The 22,055-nt window shown below is 44.7% G+C and overlaps 1 protein-coding gene and 1 long non-coding RNA gene across 4 annotated transcripts in view; both read right to left on the reverse strand.

The window, feature by feature from the left end:
* AMPD2 (adenosine monophosphate deaminase 2) overlaps positions 1-13,419 on the reverse strand; it is a 52,123-nt gene extending 38,704 nt beyond the window's left edge. For 2 of the 3 annotated variants that reach the window (XM_044443344.1, XM_044443334.1), the window contains exon 1: positions 13,125-13,419. In XM_044443344.1, the coding sequence (XP_044299279.1) occupies positions 13,125-13,134 (10 nt within the window). In that variant the 5' untranslated portion in view covers positions 13,135-13,419. Of the gene's footprint in view, positions 1-9,186; positions 9,253-13,124 lie in introns of those variants that run through there. The other variant, XM_044443363.1, reaches the window with a different exon arrangement.
* A 943-nt stretch (positions 13,420-14,362) lies between these two features.
* Positions 14,363-21,909, reverse strand: LOC123029942. Its single transcript, XR_006415997.1, has 3 exons — positions 21,085-21,909; positions 17,151-17,203; positions 14,363-15,520 (listed from the first exon to the last, which is right to left on the reverse strand). It is a non-coding gene; the product is annotated as an uncharacterized LOC123029942 (long non-coding RNA).
* Between the last annotated feature and the right edge of the window lie 146 nt (positions 21,910-22,055).

The raw sequence follows: 22,055 nt of genomic DNA on the forward strand, positions 1-22,055 counted from the left end.
CCCTCAGAAATGTGCAGAACTATCATTACCCAGGTATGAACAAGGTAAAGGATAAGCAAACTAGGAACCTGTTGGATGAAAGAGTGGCCTGCAGCCGCAACAGTAGACAAGGAATCACAGCCTAAACCCTGATCTGATTGCAAGCCTATTGTAAAGAAAGCAATTCCATACTACCATGCAGAGAAAGACACTGGGGCCCATATGAAAGACACACAATGTCATCCTCTTCATGCACACTCAGACATGAGTCCCACAGTTTTCAATGGCGCTGACTCCCTTGCAATCATGTTTGGGATTGTGGCTTGCAGACATGTATACAAAAAAATAAAACGGCTAACAGGTCAAGCCTTCAAAAAATAACCTTGTTTTTAAATCAGCTTGGGCTTTCCTCTTGAGCTCATGCTCAGGACAATTTTATTGAATGACAAAAATGAGAGGCACGTGTGTTCTGCCAGAACACCTAATACTGCTTTGCAAATCAAGCCCCTGTCTCCTTTTGAGAACTGTGTAGGGCAATGCACACCCTATGAGCACATCATCTACCTCCTGAACATGTCACCTAGCAAAGGCAGAGTGTACAATAGGTGCAAGGGTTTATTTTGTCTTTAAATAACTGCTCAACAGGATTGCCGCATGGCAGTGTCTTTCTAGGTATGGGGAAAGCTTTACCTTTTTGTATTTTATTTATTAGATTTATATACCACTTTTATAATGAACTCAAAATGGCTTACATCTTTCTCCTTCTCCTACTCTCAATCTTAGCTCCACAACAACAACCCTGTGAGGTAGGTTGGACTGAGAGTCTGTGACTTGGCTCAAAGTCACCCAGCTGGTTCCATGACCAAGTGGGAATTAGAACCCACATCTGAATCCCAGTTGAGTGCTTTTAACCACTACACCATCCTGTCTCTCATTTTACCTACATTTATGCACAACCCTGCCAGAAAAAGGTTCCCCACCAAGCACCACCAATTTGTGGTTAAATGCATGTGCTGTAAAGGACAAGGATCTAAAGTAGCTAAACTATGTTGCATATGACTGGGTGGGTGTACAGTACCGCTTGGTTTGGTATGGGTGGCAAAGCAACAGCATTATAACTCTGATCCAAAAAACTGCTGGGCAGCCTGTAGTTTTTGGTCTATATGAAGCTGTTCACCTAATGCTAAAAATGCCTGCAAGTAATCAGTTCAGATCTATAGAAAGAGCGAGCTGTCTCTCCCCATGCAGGGAAGAAAAAGCAAGGAGAGAGAAAAGAGAGCAAAAGAAAAAGAGACATGAGTTGACCTCAATTACTTGGCCTTTGACCCTAAGTTTCAGCAGCTTGTGCCCCCAACAGAAAAACCCCAGAGGAATGTGTCCCTCAACAGAAAAAAGCTCCCCTACCCTGCTAGAAAATTTCTGCCTTGCCCTGCCTGCCCGTATTCCTGTGACTCTTGAAGAGGATGGAAGGACATTCAATCCAATCTACCTCCATCTTCAGCCCCTCCTCAAGGTTAACTCTGACCGAAGCTGCATACTTCTGCGCTTTAAGCCGCTGCTATCTCATTTTACATGAAATGTTTCTTTCAAAGAATGCTATGAGCCACCCAGGGAAAAGAAACTGAATTCAGCAATGGGGAATAAGATACTCAGAGACATTGCTGGATCTGGTGAAATCCTATGACAGATAAAAATCTATATCCATTGACCACTGGACTAAATTATGCAGAAGTTGCATCACCTAAATGAATATAACTGGGAGCAGGTATTCTGCTAAACTTTTCAGGAAGAGAAAGTTGATGCATTTCAATATTTTGCCAAGAGCATGAAGCCTGTAGCTGTAAAGAAAATTCTTCTTCCAAAATAGCTTTCAATACTTGAGTTATAACAGTTCAGTGGTTTTCAACGTTTCCACAGCTGGGGACTGGCAAAAACAGGAAAACCACCCCTGGGACTGCTGAGGCAGAAACAAAAAGCACCATACACATACTACAGTATTCTGTGTATTCATTTCAAAACACAATCCCAAAAAAAAAGAAAATTATCCAAAACAACCAGAAACTGAGCAACAAAAAAATGCCAAAAAAAGAACAAAATAAAGACATCGGCACAGCGTGGCTCCCAGCTGGCTCCCACCGAGCCGTCTCTCCCCCCGCCCCCCCCCCAGTGGCACTGGTGTACTCCCCATGAACATGATGCTAACCAAGGAAGAGGTGGTGGAGCAGAGTCAGCCCCCACACAGGTGGGATGAACCCCCCACCACCACCACCACAGACCAGCAGGAACTCTCCCATGGACTGGCACCGGTCCGTGGACCAGCAGTTGAAAACCACTGGCTTGTATCATGGCCTCTTGGGTACATAGGACAGTTTTTTTCTTGACTTTGAATTACTCCAGGGCAAAGACATTGACTTTTTAAAAACAGAGTTATTTGCTTAAATAGGAAAACAGAAGAGCACCGGACACATACGTAGCAGCTCAGCAAGAACAGCAACAGCATGAGATGAAGGCTGGGGAGATCGAAGTTCACTCGGTCTCACCCTTTCCGACTTGATAGTTTAACCTGGGCTGCCGCAGATGATGATAAAATGGGTGGCAAGATCCTCCAATAAGGGCTTGCTTTGTGAACTTATACTGCAAAGGGAAGGGAAGTATTGTGGCAGTCAGATGCAATGCAATTACAGCAACACCCTTCTTACATGCTCTTAAGAATGAAAAGGAAACCTCAGTATTGCTTTTCATTTAATTTGGTTAACTACTTTGCTGTTTTCTGCCTGTCTCCCTCACCTGATTTATTGTATTGCATCTGCTTTAATATTTATTGCAAGCTATGTAAAAGTGACTAAAACACATTTTAAATAAATAAACAAATGGAAAGTTGGAGGGGGAAATGTCAAAAAGTTAGAATGGGTTATGAATGTTTGGGCAGAAATAAGCCCTAGAACCCCCTGCACGGCCAGCTGGGTGCTGTAAGACTTATTTCTGCCATAATACCCCAAGAATTCTCATGACAGCACAAAAAGCTCAGCCATTCATTCTCTTACTGCAGTTTTCACCGCTCACTCATGTAATCTCTCTCTCAAAATAAAATATAATATAAAATAAAATAAAATGGAGAAGTCCACACTCTCCAGATTCTTCTGCATGTCATGAAGCATTATTTTAAAGCACATATATATATGTCCATTGGCCAATATTCCCTGCCTCTGACTGAGACACTATCATCCCCAGCCCCAGGAATAACTCCAAACCTGGATTGCATTCCCCCTGGATAGACAACCTGGTACCCAACCCAAAATATTTTAGACTACGGCTCTCATAAACCTCAGCCAGCTGGGCCAGTGGCCAATAACACTTGGGAGCTGTCATCCAAAATACCTCAAGCACCAGGTTACCTGTGCCTGATCCAAGCCTTCTTCAGTTATTTCCCTGCTCTTAAGGTGCCCAACCATGCCCTGTTTGAGACACGTCTCGCATTACTCTACATCCCTGGCCCACACTTATCTCCCCACCTCTCCCACTTGTTGCCTGAAAAGCAAAAGATTTTCACCTCCTGCATTTCAGACATCTGAACTGTTTAGCTGCAGCTATGATGAAGATTTAGCATTCAGTAGAGGAGAAGACCATGCTTTTTATTTTGTTGTAATATCTGCACTTGAAAAATGCTTGTTAGGTCACACAGTATGATCATACTGTTCTCTATAAATAATTTCTCCCATGAGGAAACAGAGCAAATATGATTACATTCTCTGGATTTTCTCCCATGAGATCCAGTCAGTATTATTTAGCCTTCCTCAACTTGCAGCCCTCTAAAAGGGTTATCTAGCTTCACCTCCCATTTTCCCCAGCCTGGCACCTTCCAGGTGCACTGGACCACAATGTCCATCAACCTCAATCATCAGGGCTATTTCAGCTGAGATGATGGGAGCTGTAGTCCAACAAATCTGTAGGATACTGGTTTAGAGAGGGCTGCTGTCCAGTAAGGAATGCTTTTATTTTAATTACTAGCTATATGAGGATGGTGGTGGGGTGAAAATGATTAATTGGTTTTTAGAACCACCTTTCAGGATAGGTCATCTTCTATGACCCTTCCATCCTTCTTAAATACTCCCTATAGTTTTCAAAGAATGTGTATTTTTAAAAGCAGAAGCAAACTGCCTTTCCGGAAGTGGCATGCTCTTCCTCAGATGAGCAGTGAGTGCTGGTCTTATCCCATTTGAGGTCACAATCCTGTGGACTGAACACAGTTGGCTTAATCTCTGAATAAACACACAAAGAATTGTTCCTTCACCTCTTGCTTAAAGTAATGAGTCTCTCAGTCCTGCACAGGCAGCCCCAGGGGACAAAGGTGAGCCACAGAACAAAGGAGAAGAGAGCTGATTCAGCAGTTAAGTGTGAAGACTCAGCAGATTTGATTGCAGTCCTTTGCCATGCCCCGCTTCTGTGTGAGCCTGGACAGGACTATTCCCAAAGTGAATGCAAGCTAGTTGCACCTGACAAATAAAGAAAGTTAAGGATTTAGACAGTCACAGCAGTTCTGCTGGACAGATTCGTCTAACTGTCCAAGGGTGTTTCTGGATGGTGGACTTCTTACTGTTACAAATCAAAATACATTGTGCCACTACTCCATCTTTCCCCTCCTTAAAAAAGGTAGGAGCAGCTGTGGGGAAAAATGGGACAATTACCAATGGAATACAAAGCTGTACAGTTTCCACGCAGAATTCCCTATTTTCTAGCAGGGTGACTGCACAATAAATATCTCCTCTGAAAGCACCCTGCATCAAATTCTACACCAAATTCAGCTAATAAACCTTGTGGAGCAGGGAGTCAGTTTGCATACAATGCTCTAAGTCCAAGAATGTTTGTTTTCAAAGATCATGGAGTTTCTGGCAACTGCTGAGAGAACTATAAGATACAGAAACTGAGGATAAGCAAACTAAAGTCATGAAATTGTATTCATAGCAGAGAAAGTGGTTTAGGATGCTGAAGCCCCTGCTCTTTATTTCTGAAAGTCTGAAATGTTGTATGGGCCATTTTTTAAAAAAAATCTGCTTCTTGTTAGAAAATCAAACAAATCAGTTTTTGTGGCGTCTGTCAAATCTTGTGGCTGCAAAGCAAAAAATATGCAAAGATACACAATCCTGCCATTCCTCCTGTCTCACAAGATGATAACCGGTAGTTGTAAAGATGCTATTATATATATTTTAAGTATTGTGGGATTTTATTCCAGTGAAGATTAGCACAACTCCTTTCTTACCAGCCTTCAGGAGGCATTAAAAACCCATTGGTTCTGAACCACTTTTTCATGTTAGAGATGTTACAGTACTTGAAAGAGTTTTAAGCTATACAATGTCATTGTAATATTCTTATGCCAAGCAGGATCAACTGATTGTTCTGTTATTGTTATCTTACAGTTGTTGGATGCCATTACTGTTTTTAACAGTGATTTTGAAGCTTGTGCAGGTTTGGTCCTAAAAAGGTAGCCTAAATGTATAAGACAATGAAATCCTAAACATGTCTACTCAGAAGTAACCCTTACTGAGTTCAATAGGTCTTACTCCCAGGTAAACGTGAATTGTCGAGCCTCAGGCCCACAGACCAAATCCACTCTATCTGCGTTCTCTAAAAGTTCATGGCCCTTCCCATGATTTCACCCCCTTTCCTTTGATCACCGATCCTCCGCCAGTATTGCAGCTCTAACATGGATTTTCTTCCCATTCCACTCAAACAATTCCTTGAGGAACGTCAGAGGTTCTAGTACATTTTTCTATCTAAACATGCTTGGGATCACACTGTACAAAGTTAAATGCCTCCCCAAAGGCTCATTTACCAGCTGCAAGTATTTTAAACTAAAACATGCTTGTATTTTTGGTATGCACCCACCCTTTGTGCCAATCACAATGCCTGTCACCAGAATCCAGGTCCCAAGAGCTTTTCCAGAGCTGCATCCAGCCCTCAGGCTGAAAATGGCTCAACACACCTAGAATACATGATTGCAGCCTTAAATAAAAGTTAAAAATGAAAAAAAGAATGCAAAGAATGTCTGGCATTTTGCAAGCTGCTTTAAAATCTCACATTCTAAGCATCCAAGAAGGCGCTGCTATCACATACATCTAAACATGCAAAACCAGCATATTTAACCTGTGGTTACATTTTAATAATACTCCTATTTTGTCACAGACTGTTGTCTGTACAAATACAAGGGTACTAAGATACAGGTTTCATGTTTCTTTTGGACCTTAGATCCTCAGAGACTAGGTTTAACCTTACTAGCTTTTTCCTACACCCCACCTTGAAACAAAGGTAGAGCAGAAATAGGATCTTCTTGGGATTAACTCCCACTGAATTCAGTGGGACTTACTGGCTAGGAAAGGCTGGAAGTTGGAGGGTTCGTTTAGGACTGTACACTAAACACATACGGGATTACAGCCTTAGAATCTCACACTCAAAAGCACTGCCAAAATCTGACAAGCTTGTACTGGAAATGGCTTAGATCAAAGTTGCACCTCCCCTGAAGTGCTAGACTACAATTCCCAACATCCACAGCCACCATAGCCAATGGCAGAATGACACAGAATGAGATAAACATAGTTCAGAATGCAGGTGAGGGAGATTCATAAGCTGTCTGCTATGTGATAAATCAGCACATCAGCGAAAGGCATACACTAAAGCTCAATCATTAAAGCTAACGTGCTTGTTTCCTACATGTAGGGAGCTTTTAGAGTCAAGGAACCAGAATTGGCTTCTGGACATATTTAAAGGGCAACTCCTTAACCACTCTCTCCATCATAAGTAATTTTCCTACTTCCACCCTAACCCTATTTGGGCAGCTCAGACCACACACTATTTTATTTATTTATTTTATTAAAACATTTCTATGCCACCCCTTGCCGAAGCCTCGGGGCGGCTCACAACATAGAATAAAATACACAATAAATTAAAACAATAACAATTAAAATATATACATTAGAATAAAATAAGCCGCCCTGGCCAAATAAAATTCAATAATATTAAGACGGGAAGTCACCAGTGCATGAGTCACTCTTGCGAGGCAGTCGTACTCCAGATAGGGGCACAAGAACTACATAAAAGGTGCAAATAAGAACAGCTTATCAACTATGATGTTAAGAACAACTACCCTGAAAGGCCGGTGAAAAGCCAGTAGGTAGAATCCTCAAAACATAAAGCTGCTACTTGGAAGGAATTAAAGAGCACGAGGAATGCACTATTTGGCAAGCCAGATAGATAAACATTGTAAAGCATTCAGATGCCAAAATCCCATCTTCCAGCTGATTAAAAGAAATGCTACAGGTAACTCGGATAATTTGCTCTGCACAATGCATTGAACCCAGGCAGTTTCGTTAAAGTTGTCACAGCCAATTCAAAAATTCAAAATGCAAACTCATAAAACAAGGTATATAAAGAACTTTCATCTGTGTGCTTTGTAAAGCCCTTCATTTCAGACATCCTATTGAGCATTGACCACTAATATCCTGGGTGTTATCCAGCCCTAAAATGAGGCCTGTAGAAAAGAAACTTAGGGCAGAGGACAACCCCACCCTTCTCTAGCACACCTGCCTCTGCTTCAGAGAGTGGGGGACCCACCAGAGCAGGTCTGGAAGGGAGACTGCAAGGTGAGAAGACCAAGAAGAAACCCAATTGTGTATCAGTGTGTTGCATGCCTATGAGACTTAGGTCCATTCATATAGAAACACGGACCTCCACATATATGATCATCCAGTCAAAGAATATGGTATCTAGGTTCACAGGCTACGTAAGTATTTTAAATACCAGCTGCTGCTTGGACACTCATAGCTCCAAATTAAGAGGAACCAGAAGCTTGCAAGCATACTTGAAAAATGCCAGATGGAGCAGCAACGGGTAGGAGCAAATCATGAAATTGCTGTCTCTACATACCCACGCACTGCAGATGTAATCAACCACGAAATTGTGTGTTTGTAAATGCAAAGATTTCCATGTCTGCTACAAAATGCCGGTGTGTTGTAATAGACAAAATACTCAAACCAAGACTAACAATCTTGGAAATATCATCTCTACCCCTGCTGCTTCATTCTCAAAAGCCACCTGCAAAGCACTGCAGATACTGGCCCATACACCCCAAGTTAAGCAACAAAGCAAAAGGTGAATAAAGGAAAAGCTAGGCATTGTCTATCAGGTGGTACAGCAATGTAATCAATACATAAGGGCTTAATTTCTCAGAAGGGGGTGCCAGAGTTCAAGCATACCTAGGTATACCCTAATATGTACAACCTTTCTGTGACTGCTCACTAGGAAAGAAATATGCTCAGGGGCACCTTCGTGTTGGGTGTTTCAGTGCCGAAACTGCATTCCAAACATGTTCCCACACTGATTTCTAGCAAACCCTGGTTTAAATTAAACCCCAGATTTAAAAACAAAACAACCATCTGGGAAAGGTGATGGGGGGCTTCGGGGTTCAGATGGTGGCTATAGTACACAGTTGTCCTTATTTTTTAAAAAAATAACAATTCTAAATATCCTTTCTTCAACTAGTACACCAGGTGGGGAAGTAGTGGGTCTAGGTATCTTTCTCCAACTACCACAGCCTATGTAGAAAAAATCTTAATTGCACAAGCAGCCAGATGTTACACTGCGCTCCCAGTGTCTTGTGTGCAGCACACACAAACACGCCCAAAGTGCACTGACCATTCATCCCCACACTCTTTTCGGAGGGCTCAAACTAGTACCATTTGAAAGCCCCAGGTCCATTTAACCATAAGCAAAGTGCAAGTAAGGTCCCCCCGAGTAAGGTGCCACATCCGAGTATCTAGGCTGCTCTATCGATTAGGAAAGGATCTCTCTCGCACGGGGTGAGAAATTCACGCTGCACCTCTGATGTCGATATGCTGTTTATGCCGCAAAGCAAAGGCATCTCATTCCTCTCCTGCCTTCGCCACCGCTGCAATCCCATGCATGCTTCCCTAGGAGTAAGTTCCACTGAACACAGTAGGGCTTACTTCCGAGTAAAGGGGCACAGGACGCCCTTGTCCTTACTGCGAGCATCTTAACAAGGAAACCACCCACCCGCTTCGGAAGCAGCGGACGAGGGGGAAAGGTGGGGATTCCTTGGGGTGAAGGTTCGCCTCCAGGACGGCAGTGCTACCCTCTGCTTCTCCCCGTTGGAAACAATAAAGAGGGGAGGGGGAGAGATTAAGCACCTGCGCTCACCTCCTGTGATGGGAGCCTGAAGGCTGGCCCGTTTCCTCAGTGGGGATCCGTTCTTGGGGGGCACGATGCCAGCCGACATTTTGCTCCCTCCCTGATCCGCAGGAGCCTCACAACCGGCACTGCCGCTGGCTCAGCGCTTAGGAAAGAGGCGGGCCTGCGTGAGACCGCGCCCCTTGTTGCTGATTGACGGAGGAAGGAGTCCTCCCAGACCTGGGATGGAGCGAGGCCGGATCCTGAGCTAGAATTCCTTGCAGGCGTCTTCCGCCGCTGCACCGCGGTTTGCTGGATGAAAATGTGCTGCACTGAGACGCGAGCTGCTCGCACAGAAACTGAGATTTGCTTAAAGGGAAAAGGGTCGTTCCCCGTGGGCGAACCAGACTGCAAGCGGCTGACTTCAGCCCCAGACTTCCTGGGAGCCGCCCGCGTACCCGCTGCTGCCTGACGGGGCGGATGAGCACAGAGCATGGATTCCCACGCACTGCAAAGCACACGCGTAAGATCATCCTACCCACGTGCTGTAATTAATCTGGAATGATTACCACGCATTTTAACCCCCTCACACGTTCATGCATGGAAAAAGTCGGAGTGGGGCATCACCATCGATTAGCGATTGTGAGTTCATTGATCAGAAAAAGGCCAGTTTAAGATAAAAATTGAGATATGTCATGTTGGCTTAAGCTCCACAGAGGGGAAGCGTTTCGTTAAATTGAAAAATGGGGAGTATGTAAGCTACCCTGGAACAGCCTCCCCTGTTACGTGAATAACATTGGCATGTGTTAAAACACTTGTACAATATGTTAGGGCTGAGAACTTTGCTGTCTTATATTATTATTAAACCCATTGTGTTCATAACCCACATGGAACAGAAATGGCCTGAAATGGCAACTTTCAAGTAAGCCGAAAGCAACAAAATTTTCTGTTCACATATAACCAGGTGGGACGGATGCTGCAAGCCACAAGACATCCCCAGGTACCATGGGAGCTGGAGAAGACAATTCATATTCCAGAAAATGTTCTGGAATGCTCAATTTCATAAATTAATCTTAGTTTCTATGACTGCATGGGAGGGATGCAATGTGCTTCAAAACCTACCTTCTACTACCTGTTCCAGGCAATAGTTTACAGTTCAGATAATTAATGAGAAAGTCAGCTTCCTTTTGTACCAAGCCAACCAAATTCACCAGTAATAAGTGACTGGATTTGTGGGGGGGGGGGGAACGCAAACACTTCCATACAAACTGTGTCCCAGTATCTGTTGAAAACAGTAATCCATATTTAGGTAGCAGGCCCAGAACTCTACTTCCCTATTGAGTCCAATCAACTGGTCTTATACTGCTTTATGAAGCATCTAGACTTATTGCTAGAACGCTCCCTCTAACTATTTCACCCATCTGATGATGTAAGTGAAAAATTGGCATGGGTCAACTCAACGGAGGTCATTGCTAAGACTCAGACGTTTCTGAGGGTGATACAGGACCAGGACATCTTCAGGTCCAGGCACTCAACCCTCCCCATCTGGCTTTGGGCCTGAAAGACCCAGAAAAAGTGTTGGTCCATAGAGGTTAAGTTGCAAGCAAGCACAATTTGTGACATTGTACAACACCATTGCTGCTTACAGGGCACATCAGCTAAGGCATCGGCGTTAAGTTTCCACCTTCCTGGCTCTGTGAAGCTTAAGCCAACATGAGATATCTTAATTTTTATCTTAAATTGGCCTTTTTCTGATCAAGAGGCAGATTTAAGATGTTATTTGACAGGGTTCAATTACACTTGTAATTTTGTGGCCTGATTTGATTCTTTGATATGGTTGTACATCAAAAGGTTGTAAAGAACTGTAGCCTTAGTCTTTGTTGAGAGCCAGTGTGGCATAGTGGCTGGAGTGCTCAACATTGTAGTCCCCACTCAGCCACAAGGCACCCTGGGTGACTTTGGGCCAGTCACTGGCTCTCAGCCTAACTTCCCTCATAAGCGCTATTGTTGTGAGGAGAAAATGTAGAGAAGCATGCAAAGCTGCCTCGGGTCCCTTGGTGGGAAAAAGGTGGGAAGCCAATATAATAAGTAAAGATGGCTTTCCAGTGCATGCTCACTGGCACATTGGGCCATTTTTTAAGAATACGGACTATTGCTCAGAACAGGTACCAAGACCTCATTCCTGTTGAAATTTTGTGGCTTATCGCATTCCTCCCATGCAGTCACATGGACTGGGGGACTTTGGCTGATCGGCTCACTTGGAAGCTGGTGTTCTGAGCTGTTTTCCAGAATGTAGACTATTACTTGGAACAGGTCTTGAATCATGATTTCTGTAGTGGTTTTATGCTTTACCGCATCTCTTCCGTCCAGTTATGTGCAACTGGTGGATTTGTTTGGTTTGCCCTCATTTAGAAATTGGCATTCTTCTCCTCAGAGAAACCCATAATCAATGCCAAAATCATCCCAATTCCAAAAAAAGGGATCCTACAGCACCCCATGCCCCCCATAATAGCATCCCAAAGGCAAAGACAACTGTAGCACAATTTACATCAGTATTCCCTATTGTGGCACCCTATGAGTCCAAGCATCTCCCAGGAAGCTCTGTTGGGAGGTAGAGTCCAGCACACCTGGAGGGCGCCGGCTTGGGGAAGGCTGCTTTGTCCTCAAGCAACACACCCTCTCTGGCCTTTGAAGAAATCGGCGAAGGGTTAAGCTACTTTGTAGTTCATAAATCACGAATTAATTAGGAAAGAAGGGACTCTAAAATGCAAGCACTTCGCTTTTACTGTTCTGCGCTCCAAACTGTGAACTCTGGAATGCCCTGCCTGGCCACGCCATGAGCCACTTCGCCAGCCTGCCCCTTTCAACCGGAAGCTGCCTGACTCAGTACGAGCCTGGATTTCACCCGATGGCCGGGCTGGCGCCGTGGAGCGGAAGGGCGCGAAAGGGGCTCGCTCGGTGCTTGGGCAGATCCCTCTGGCACCGAGCGAGCGCCTCGGGGCCGACGAGACGCGGCGGAAAGGATTTTGAAACGCTCCGCTCCTCCCACGGAGGCCTGCTGGGCGCCGGGCTCCATTCGCGTCATCCGCTGCGAGCTCGGCAATGGAGGCGGTGCCTGCGGGGGAGGCTGAGCGCCGGCGGCGCACCGGTCCGAATCCGAGCCGGGCGAAGGCGCGCAGGACGCAAGCCCGTCCAAGCCGCTTTCCCTTGAGGGGCTCGTTGCGTAATGCGCAAGTAGTTGGAGGCCGCGTCAGCAGCCGAAGGTTTCTAGAGAGGAGCGGAGCGAGGAACGAGGCTGAATGGGAGTGGAGGGAATCCAGTCACGCCCCGATGCGAGAAGCCGGAGGGAGGGGGAGTCAGCTGCATCGGGGAAATGGCGCCGCGAACGGGAAGCACCACCGGCGCTGCTACGGAGTTCCTGGTTGCCGGTTTACCCACTCAAGTCGAAATCACACACCACAAATCTGTCCCGCCTTAATGGCCCCTCCCCTTTCAAAAGAAACTTTCCGGTGGATTAAGGAGAGATCATAAAGCGGAGAAGCCTCTTTACTCGCGCCTTCTTGCTAGCCCACGACTCCCCACTTTCCCCCTCACTTGTGAGTCCAGTAAAGAGTCACAGGATCCGCGATCTTAACGAAAGGCGTTGACATCAGACGGTCAGTCTCCTTCCCTTTAGCAAGCTGTGAGGTGAACGCCCTAAGAGCCTGCTAGTCACAGTCCCCTCTTGGCTGCCTGTGATGGTGCTGGATAGGCACAGAAAGTTGCATGAGGTGCAGTCTGGCTCGAAGCCGAACTGTGCCCAAAGCGAGGAGCACGGACACGCTCCCTGGATCGTCACCTCAGGGTAAAAGCACGAGAAACAAGCCAAACAGGCGAAAGCGGAGCGAGAGAAGAAAGCATGGCACTAAAGACCCAGGAAAAAGTCCCGGGCTTCGTCTCTTTCCAAGAGCTCATCCTCTTTCCCCTACCTGAAGCCATGCTGGTCCTGGCGGAGACGTCTGAAGGCAACTAACAAGGGAGAGGGAGCGAATGGTCCTGCCAAGCTGCATCTGCTGGAAGGAAGCTGGAGGCGGTAGCAGCCCCCCCGGGGAACCGGGGAGGGGGATCGCGCAAGCACTTCCTGCTCCTAGGTCTCAACCCTAGAAGAACTTCGTTTCTGTCGAGCAGTGTGTCCAAGCTTGGGCGCGATGTGGGCAAAGCGGCTTCGGAGCAATCACGGTCCTGGCCGCTCAGACGTGAAAAGCCCGTTCCTGGAACGAGGCAGAAGCAAGATGACACATTCGCCGGGCATTTGAACTCGGCAAAGTTAAATCGTGGCACACAGGTAGGATGTTCCGAATCCCGCCTGCAGAGGGCGGTAGGAGCAGTGGACGAGGCTTGCATCTTCCTCCAAGGAGTTTGGCTTCCTCGAAGAGCAGCACCATCTGCCGTCACTGCTGACAACTAGAACTGGGCAGGAAAGATGGAGGCACCACGACAGCAGAACTTAGAAAAGTAGCTTAGTTGGCGGTATTTCCTTACCACAGTGCTTGCTGACAACAAAACAAAGACCAAGCACATGTGCTGCCTTAGGGTTCACATGCCTTTTCATTTCTGCCTGGGGTGTCAAAGCCCTTTCAGGAGCAGCAGGGCCAAATGCCGTTCCTGAGAAGCTCTAGGAGTTGCTTTCTAATGGGCCAAAAGAGCCTGCATGTTTTGGCTAGAGGCTCTTATTACCTGTAACTAAACCTTAGAAAGGAGGCGGTTTAACCTTTTAGAAGGGGGAAGTGCGCCCACCAGGAAGCCACCAATTGGGGGGAGGGGTGGCAAAGGGGCCTGGCCGTCTGTAGAACACTGAACAGCCTGAGAGTTAACATCCCTGCTTTAGTCCATACATATATGTGAATACACAGGGCCTCCCTGCATTCTGGGAATGCAACACCTTGCACCTAATGTAGCATAGTTATCTAGCCTAGGTTACCCTCCTCACTCTCAATGTTCCAATGAAGGAAAGACTGGAAAAATGCATATTGTGTGTGCAAAAGGCAGTCTCAAGTTGCAGTTGTAAACTCCACCTATCAAGGGACAACAGTGAATAAATGTCATTAAATGATGATCTCAAATACAATAAAGATGCCATGGAATGGAGATCAAGTAATGAAGTCTCAGATATGGGCTGGTATTAAATTGTAATAAAAGAACATCCAATTTCATGAGAAAAGAACAAAAGACAATTCAGTTTACATTACAATCTGATAGGAAGGTTTTGGCAAGCTCAGTACAGAGAAAGCAGCTCCTCAGTTAACCACCTGCAAGCTTTTACAAGAACTGTAATATTACACGATTAAAAAGAAGCAACTTTCTAGACTCATTGTCCTGAGCACATGGTGTACAAGAATTCCATATGAAACCCAATACTCTATGAAGCCAGATAATTAAAATCCCATTACACCACCTTGAAATGATCAGTACTATTAAAAAGTAGTGCGATTCAATTTTTTAAAGCTTGAAATAAAGAAGTGTCACAAGTTCTCTTAAAAACTTGGGAAACATTTATGTACTTTCTGGGGGTGGAAATTCAATAAATATTGGCCATCAGTGAAGCTGTCTGGTGCCCATTGATCAAATGCCATCAACAGGGCAGAAAACAGGGCCCCAAAGCTGATCTCAAAGATCAGACAGCCTCATATAGGTGTGGGCATCCTCTGCGGACGACCTGGTGGCTCGAGCTGCTAATGGCTTTAAACACTTTGAACTGGGCCCAGAAAGAAGCAGGCAGGTATTGAATTGGCTTTAACGCATTCTTACTGTTGTAATCTGTACTAACTGAAATCCCTGAACAGCCTTTAAGGGAAGCTTTATCTATGTACAACACATGACAGTAAGCTGGGTTGTATAGAATCAGAACATAGTCATTGAGGCAAGGTCTGCTTTCAGTAGATAGGGCTGAAGCTGGGAAACCAATTGAAGTAGCTACAAAACATTCCTGGCCACAGATGCCAAATGTGTGAGTCCATAGAACCAAGTCCAGGAGAGCCCTAGGAGTGTTGTCTAGCTAATTGAACACCTCTGTCCAGATTAGGAGTGTTCCTAACCCTTAGGACTTCCAGTTTATCCAGATTTAGTTCCTGCTTGTTTATTATCAACCAACCCCCACAAAATAGCTATTCAGAGCATATGCCTGAAACCAAAAAAGCAGCCTGTGCGGTACCGGCACAACATGCTTCCATTACCAATACCAGTTCAAGATCTTCTCCATGTTGCCTTGCAAGGCACGATACACACTTCTTAGGGATGGGTTATCCACTTGGATATGGAAGATCTTCACAATGTGCCTTTCCATTTTTAATTTTAAAGAATTGCAACTGACTTCTATGCTCCATACCTATAATCACAGAAACAAGAAACCCACATTCCTTAGAAATGAGCCATATTAAACTTGTCTATTTTTTCCCCAAAAGGGTTAAGGGATGATTTAATTATGTTGTGGCTTTCCTTCACTAGCTACAGAGGCTACAGTGCTAGACCGTGCTTCCTCAGCCTGGTGCCTTCCAGATCTGTTTGACTTGGAATCATGTTTACCTGTAGTTTTAAAAGTGCCATTGTTTTTAATTTGAAGAATTATCTGTTTTGGATTGTGCTATCCGCAATGGATTACCATGACAAATAGCGCCAATAACTTTCTTTGCTTTATTGCAGTCATAAGACCAGCAAGATAAAATAGCATTGTGAATAACAATTGATAATACAACAGTGCCAATGCAGTAACATATAGGTAATAATAATGAATTCTAAGTACAACTAAATAAACTCTGCCCTGTGGTTTTCTTGATTAGAATACTTCCTTCCCCTTTCAACATCTCTTTAATCACCACAGTTTTTCAGCATGAATGTCTAGATTCTAGATTCTTTCATATAAGGTTAGCCACCAGGCCCAGCTAGAGAGTATTTCCACCTAGTAAACTATGTTTAACTCAAGTATTGCATTTGCAGATAAACAGATTAAAGTGCATACTGACCCTTCTAATTAAAAAGAGCACTTTTTCTATGGGGTTCTTATTCTATGCTTTTAAAGCAGCCTGATGCAGAGTTTAGCACTGAAACTTTATTATTTCTGTGCCAGGAAATTTTGCTAAATTTCTGTGTGTCAGGCTGTGAACAAAGGCACAAGAACATGATTATTAAAAGATGGTAGCCCTATATGACGGACTAGCCCAGCCTTCTCCGATCTGGTGCTCTCTGTATGTGTGTTGGATTGCAAAAGCCATGCTGACTTGGAATGACAGGAATCGTAGTACAACACAACTGAAAGGCACCGAGTTGGGGCAGATAAACCAGTTCTGAGACCTTCAGCAGAAGTACCCAAATAACTTGAACATTATTCTATATCAGGTAGTTCTTTCCAAAAGTCAGAGATTTAGAAACAAGAGGAGAGATTCTGTTTTCGGGTAGAACAGCTAATAACCAATGATAGAAATATCTTCCACTGGTGTGAGCAATAACTTTTCAGACCAACATTATATGGTTTGAGTACAAAATGTGATTGTTTCTATCAATTTTTATTTATTTATTTATATTGCGATTTATATCCTGCCTTTTTCTTACAAAGGGCTCAAGGCAGCTTACATCATTCTCCTCCTCCATCTTATCCCCACAACAACAACCCTGTGAGGCTGGTTAGGTTGAAAGTCTGTGACTGGGCCAAAGTCGCCTAGTTGACCCCATGGCTGAGCAGGGACTAGAACCCAGATCACTTGAGCTCTAGTCCTGCACTCTGAACCAGTATGCCACACTGGGTTTTCTTTGATCCTCATCTTTCTTTAGCTATTACTTTAATTTGTTTAGAACATTGATACCCATCTTTCAGCAATTACAGCTTCCAAGTCAGGTTGTAATTAAAAACCATCCCTCCAAAATATGTTTTCTTTAAAATATTTAAAATAGTTATTTGCAACTCCACTGTATTTGATGGTGGCAGATTTCTTTTGTCCTGTTGCTAGTTGTCCCATCCTTACCTATTTCTGTCTGCACTCATGACAGGATCCTCTTTTGTGATGATGTGTGGAACCTGTAAGGAGACAGATTTCAGCATGAGGATTAGAAACCTGTTCTGGGCAATTTGTGAAATCGCTTTAATCCTTTGACAGAGAATGAGATAATTTTAGAAAGCTAGCTCTACGCAAGGGAATTCCATTTACTCTTGTGCTTCTCTGGGAGAAGGACATTTCTGCAACAAAACCAGGAGAGCAGCTAATAACAGTAATTTAGTGGTGACTGGAATATAGCGGATGGAGCTATAATTAAATTGTAGAATAATCATTTGTCCAGAAGCATAGTGTGAAGAAGCCAGAGAATGGCCGACCACTATTTCTGGTCGCAGATGGCCTTCCAGACTTCCAACCATACTGTGCAATTCCCCTCACCTGGCAGCAGTGAGCCAACATCTAATCCAGGGGTGGGCAACCCGTGGCCCTCCAGCAGTTTTAGTCTACAGCACATAAAATCCCTAGCCATTGCTCCCAATTGTAAAGATGATGCAGGTTGTAGGCCAAAACATCTGGAGGCCGATAAGTTTTCCACTCCAACTCTAATGCATGGTTTTTGCACCTGTGAATAGGAAAGGGTTTTGCAAAACTCCCCATTTTTCCAGAGAAGGAGGAAAGATGTTCAAGGCAAAACACAGCTTCGTTATATCCCTGTTCTCTAGTCATGTGGTCTTTCCGTAGAACTGCTCATTGCTATTATGTATGAAGAGTCAGAATAAGATTGCCTTGCACATCTCTTCAGCAGCCTTATGAAACAGATCAGTTTTTGTTCCCATTTTAAACAAACAAATCCAGAGGCTGGCAGATTCTGACATTCAGAGATCCAAGGCTGAAGTGGAATCTGAAATTCAGTTTTCCAGCTCTCTGCCCTGGGCCTTTGCTAATCTGAAAGCTGGAAAAGCAAGAGAGCAGCCTATGACTATTAATCCTTCCATCACAGCAGCTCTCTAGTAGGAACAATTATACATATTAATGTAGGAACAATTTGGTTGAGCTATCAAGAATTCTGATCTGAGTGCAGAACTCGTCAATTAGGCTGCCACAAGCACCGCAATTTCCTCTATATTAATCTTATGCAGCAGCTGAAGTGTATTATTGTTCCATCAAAATGAGCTCTAACCACATGATATCTATTGCACAATTCTCCTGTTCCTGCAAGTTTCAAACCTGTGACAAGCACACAGGTTTGTGTGTGTCACCATGTACAATAAAGGGGTAGAAAGTGTTGCAAAGATGGTTGTGCTGCAGTTCCCCATCCCTTCAAAAACCAAGCCAAATCTCATGTTTTGGGTTGCAGAGCCTCCAAAGAAATGGTAACGCTGAGTTCATTTCCACTGTAATTGAGTGTATTTATTCTATTTATTCAAAACTTTTCTACCCCATCCACCACTGACATCTCAGGATGGCTTACAATAAGGAACAAATAAAATAAACAAAACAAACACCGCATCCAGCAAGTCAAGATAAAACCCCCAGTTAAAACCAACTGAACATTAAAGTAGTGGGGAAATGAGAAGGTTTTCACCTGATGCTGTAAGGAATAAAGAACTGGTGCCAGGATAACCTCTCTGGGGAGCCTATTCCATCCTGCAGCCGTTCGGGTATTTTGAATAACAGGACAGCAGTCACAATACCGTGCGGCTTGGGAACATGGTGTAGCTGCCCATGACTTTTTCGCAACTATATTCCACACGGGAGCCTTCTCTGAACTGGTGCCCTTCCCAACCAGCATTGGCCATGGCTTGCTTGGTATGCTGGGAGTTGTAGTTCAACACATCTGGAGGGTGTCCGCCTGGGGACCTTTGCCCTCCTAGAAAGACAAGACTGGTAGGTGCACCATCAGAGATCTCCAGACTTCCCTGTATAGTTGTGCAATATCTCTCTAGCAGAAGTGCAACTTGAGTTGTATGTAACAAATAAGAGTCAAATGAAATGCTATGGTGCAATAAATAAATAAAACTGTCTGTACAGAAGGCTCTGAGAAACTGCCTTCTCCCTGGATCCCATTACAACTTCTCAAAACTACGCTACTCATGTTAACTACAGTTCAAAGCCAAAGGGCTTCTCTCCTTTTAAAACCTTGAAGCAGGGCAACTGTTGCAGCTTTTCTTGTGATTGTGACAGTGGGATACATGGCAACTTTGGTACTCCACACCATGCATAAATTTAAACACAACGATCATGTTTCCCCTTTCTAAACCAAACAATCCCAGTTGTTGCGAATGTTCCTCCTGGGGAAGTTGTTCCAACCCATTCATCACTTTAATTGCCCTTCTCTGAACTTTTTCCAAATCAATAATGTCCTTTGTTGCTGCACTCTAACCTTCATTAGTCCCAACCAGCACAATTAATGGGCATGGAAATTAGGAGCTGTCATCCAACAATATCTGGAGGGCCACATCTGTCCCCCCCTCCCCCCGCAGGGAGGGCAACTGGCAAGGCTTAGAGGCAAACTAGTCAAGACATTGGTGCCAGCTGGGAATCGCCTCCCAATGCAGATACAGCAGAGGACTGCTTTTCTGCAAGACCACATCATGGGAGGAAAGGATTGAATTTCCTATCCAGGCTGCTGTGATCCCTCTAGCTAATACAATTTGCATTTTCTAAAAGCATGCATGTTGAATGTATGGATGCATTTAAGAACGCTTCAAGTTTGTCCCCTAATAACACTACTGCTGTATCTTTCCCGCTTTCAGAGATAAAGTTCAAAAGCTAAAGGCAGGATACTGAAACAAATTTGAGAAATGTAGCATATGGTGTCTTAGGCAATATGTTGCACACAGATGGGGAAATTCCATAACTTAGCTGTTTGAGTCCAAAGGATTAACTGCATTCTTTACCATAGAAGTGTTGCTATACTGGGGGTGGGGGGAGAACCAAATGAAGTCCAGCTTAACAGAGTTGTTTCTGGGACCATGTTTGAAGGAAGGGGTTTCTCCACTGCAGATGCCCCAAGGGAAACCAACCAACCAACCAACCATCCATCCTGAGAAGAAAAGATAACATCAGGGCAAAACAAGCAAAAACTCTGACACTGTAAAAACAGCTTTAGACTTAAGGTGGGATCCTGATCTAATCAGGAAACCATGTTGCAAGTCTTGTCCCCCAGATATACCATAGATATGCTAATGTTTGTCTGTGCTGAAACCCTCCTTTTGATACATCTTAGATATGCCAAAATTTATTTTCCCTGAAAACTCTTCCTTTTGTGCTATTTGCCTTAATCTTTTGTTTTACTCTCATGTGCCTCTAGGAAACTCCCTGGCCAAACTGTGTATATACCTGGTAGGTTATGAAAGCATCCTTTATAGACTCCATCTTTGTAGTTGGTTTGAGGACTACCTACATACAAACTGCATGTATTTCCTGTAAGTATGTCTGAATAAACAGTAAATGTTCTAATTATACACCCCCAGCAAAACCATGTTCACTTATCACGACAATCAATATCTACTCAGATCTGCACAAAGCTTGCTTCCTACGTATCATGCTTTTTATCACCAGCCCACTTTCGAGTTCTTTCTCAAAGAAAATGGGGGTAAAGAGAAATGCCTGCCATTTTCAGTTGCAGTCAGGGGAATCTACTGGAGAGGCGAAGAAAAGGCCCTCGGCCAGTGACAGGCCATGGGGAGAAGTTTAGGCAGTGCAGTTAACAGACCCCATGGAGAGCTTTAGGAAGGCCGCCTCCAGAACAGGCTTCACTGCAGTGTGAAGAACGCGGAGAGCTCCAGAGCCACAAGCCACCCGGAATGAAAGAGTGTGTAAGGTGGTGCTGCAGGAGGGAGACGGATCTTGTGAGAGAGGCTAACCCTTAAAGAGCTTAAGTGCAGGATGGAGGGAAGCATGATTAGTATGTGCAGTTCCTCTTGCCAGCGTTTAAAGATTAAACACACTTGTTACTCACCCCAGAAAATCGTTTTGTTCCTCAGAAGGAAGAGGGCTGCAAGGAAGAAAAGAGAGAGACATTCCCCATGTATTCTTTTACTTTTTAAAAGCTTATTTTCTCCCAGCCAGCTCACATCCAGAAATGTATTGCCCCAAGGGAGAGCCCACACGGTTCCAATGTGCAGCGCTTGCTTTTAAGGCCAGGGGTGGCTCCATGCTTTCAGGTCTCCTGGGTGGGACTACAAATGCACCTTCCTTGAGCAAGCCTGCGCTTGTCCCGCCACCGCCACCAGCTGCATTGCTCCTCACCCTCTTCCTCCCCATTGCTACCACCTGCTTGCTTGAGAAGAGGAGCAGTTCTGGTCAGTGGGCCCCTGTTGGCTTGCAGGTCTTCAGCAGGTGCCCAACTAAAACAGTCCCCTGGCTAGAAGTGAGCTGCTGTTCTTCTGTGCAATGTGCAGCAGGCAAGAGCAAAGTAAACCGAAAATAAGAGGGCTCCATCTTTCCTGAAATGACAAACAGAATGTTTGTTTTGGTCCTCGCATCTCTAGAAAAAGCTCACTTTCTCGCAAGTTCTCAGGATGGCAAAACTGGGTTCAAAGCCAGGCTGTATGAAGCTGCAGCTGCTGCACAGGCGTGTTTCTCTTGGAATATCCATCCAGCTGTGAGGTGGGGGGGAGGCCCTGCCACCTTTTCCAGATGAGAGGGAAAGAGCATGCTGCCAGAATCCCATACGCTTCCTGGCTGAGTGGGGGAGAATAGCAAAGGAGCATAAATAGCTGCATCCAATTATTCTTGCATTTCTATGATGCCATCCACACAGAGCCTAAGCAGCACCTGTTGGGGATCACTTCTTTTCAGTTTACTGAGCTGCATCTGCCAAAATGAGGAGACTGGCACAGATACACTTAGCTCACAATGCGTATGTTAAGCTAGCTTCCCCATCAGCTCGAAGCATTTGATAGTCATCTGGAGCAGGAGGAGGAGGAA

The sequence above is a fragment of the Varanus komodoensis genome, unplaced genomic scaffold (genome assembly GCF_004798865.1).
Source record: "Varanus komodoensis strain SLA01 unplaced genomic scaffold, ASM479886v1 scaffold1, whole genome shotgun sequence".
Taxonomy (NCBI): Eukaryota; Metazoa; Chordata; class Lepidosauria; order Squamata; family Varanidae; genus Varanus; species Varanus komodoensis.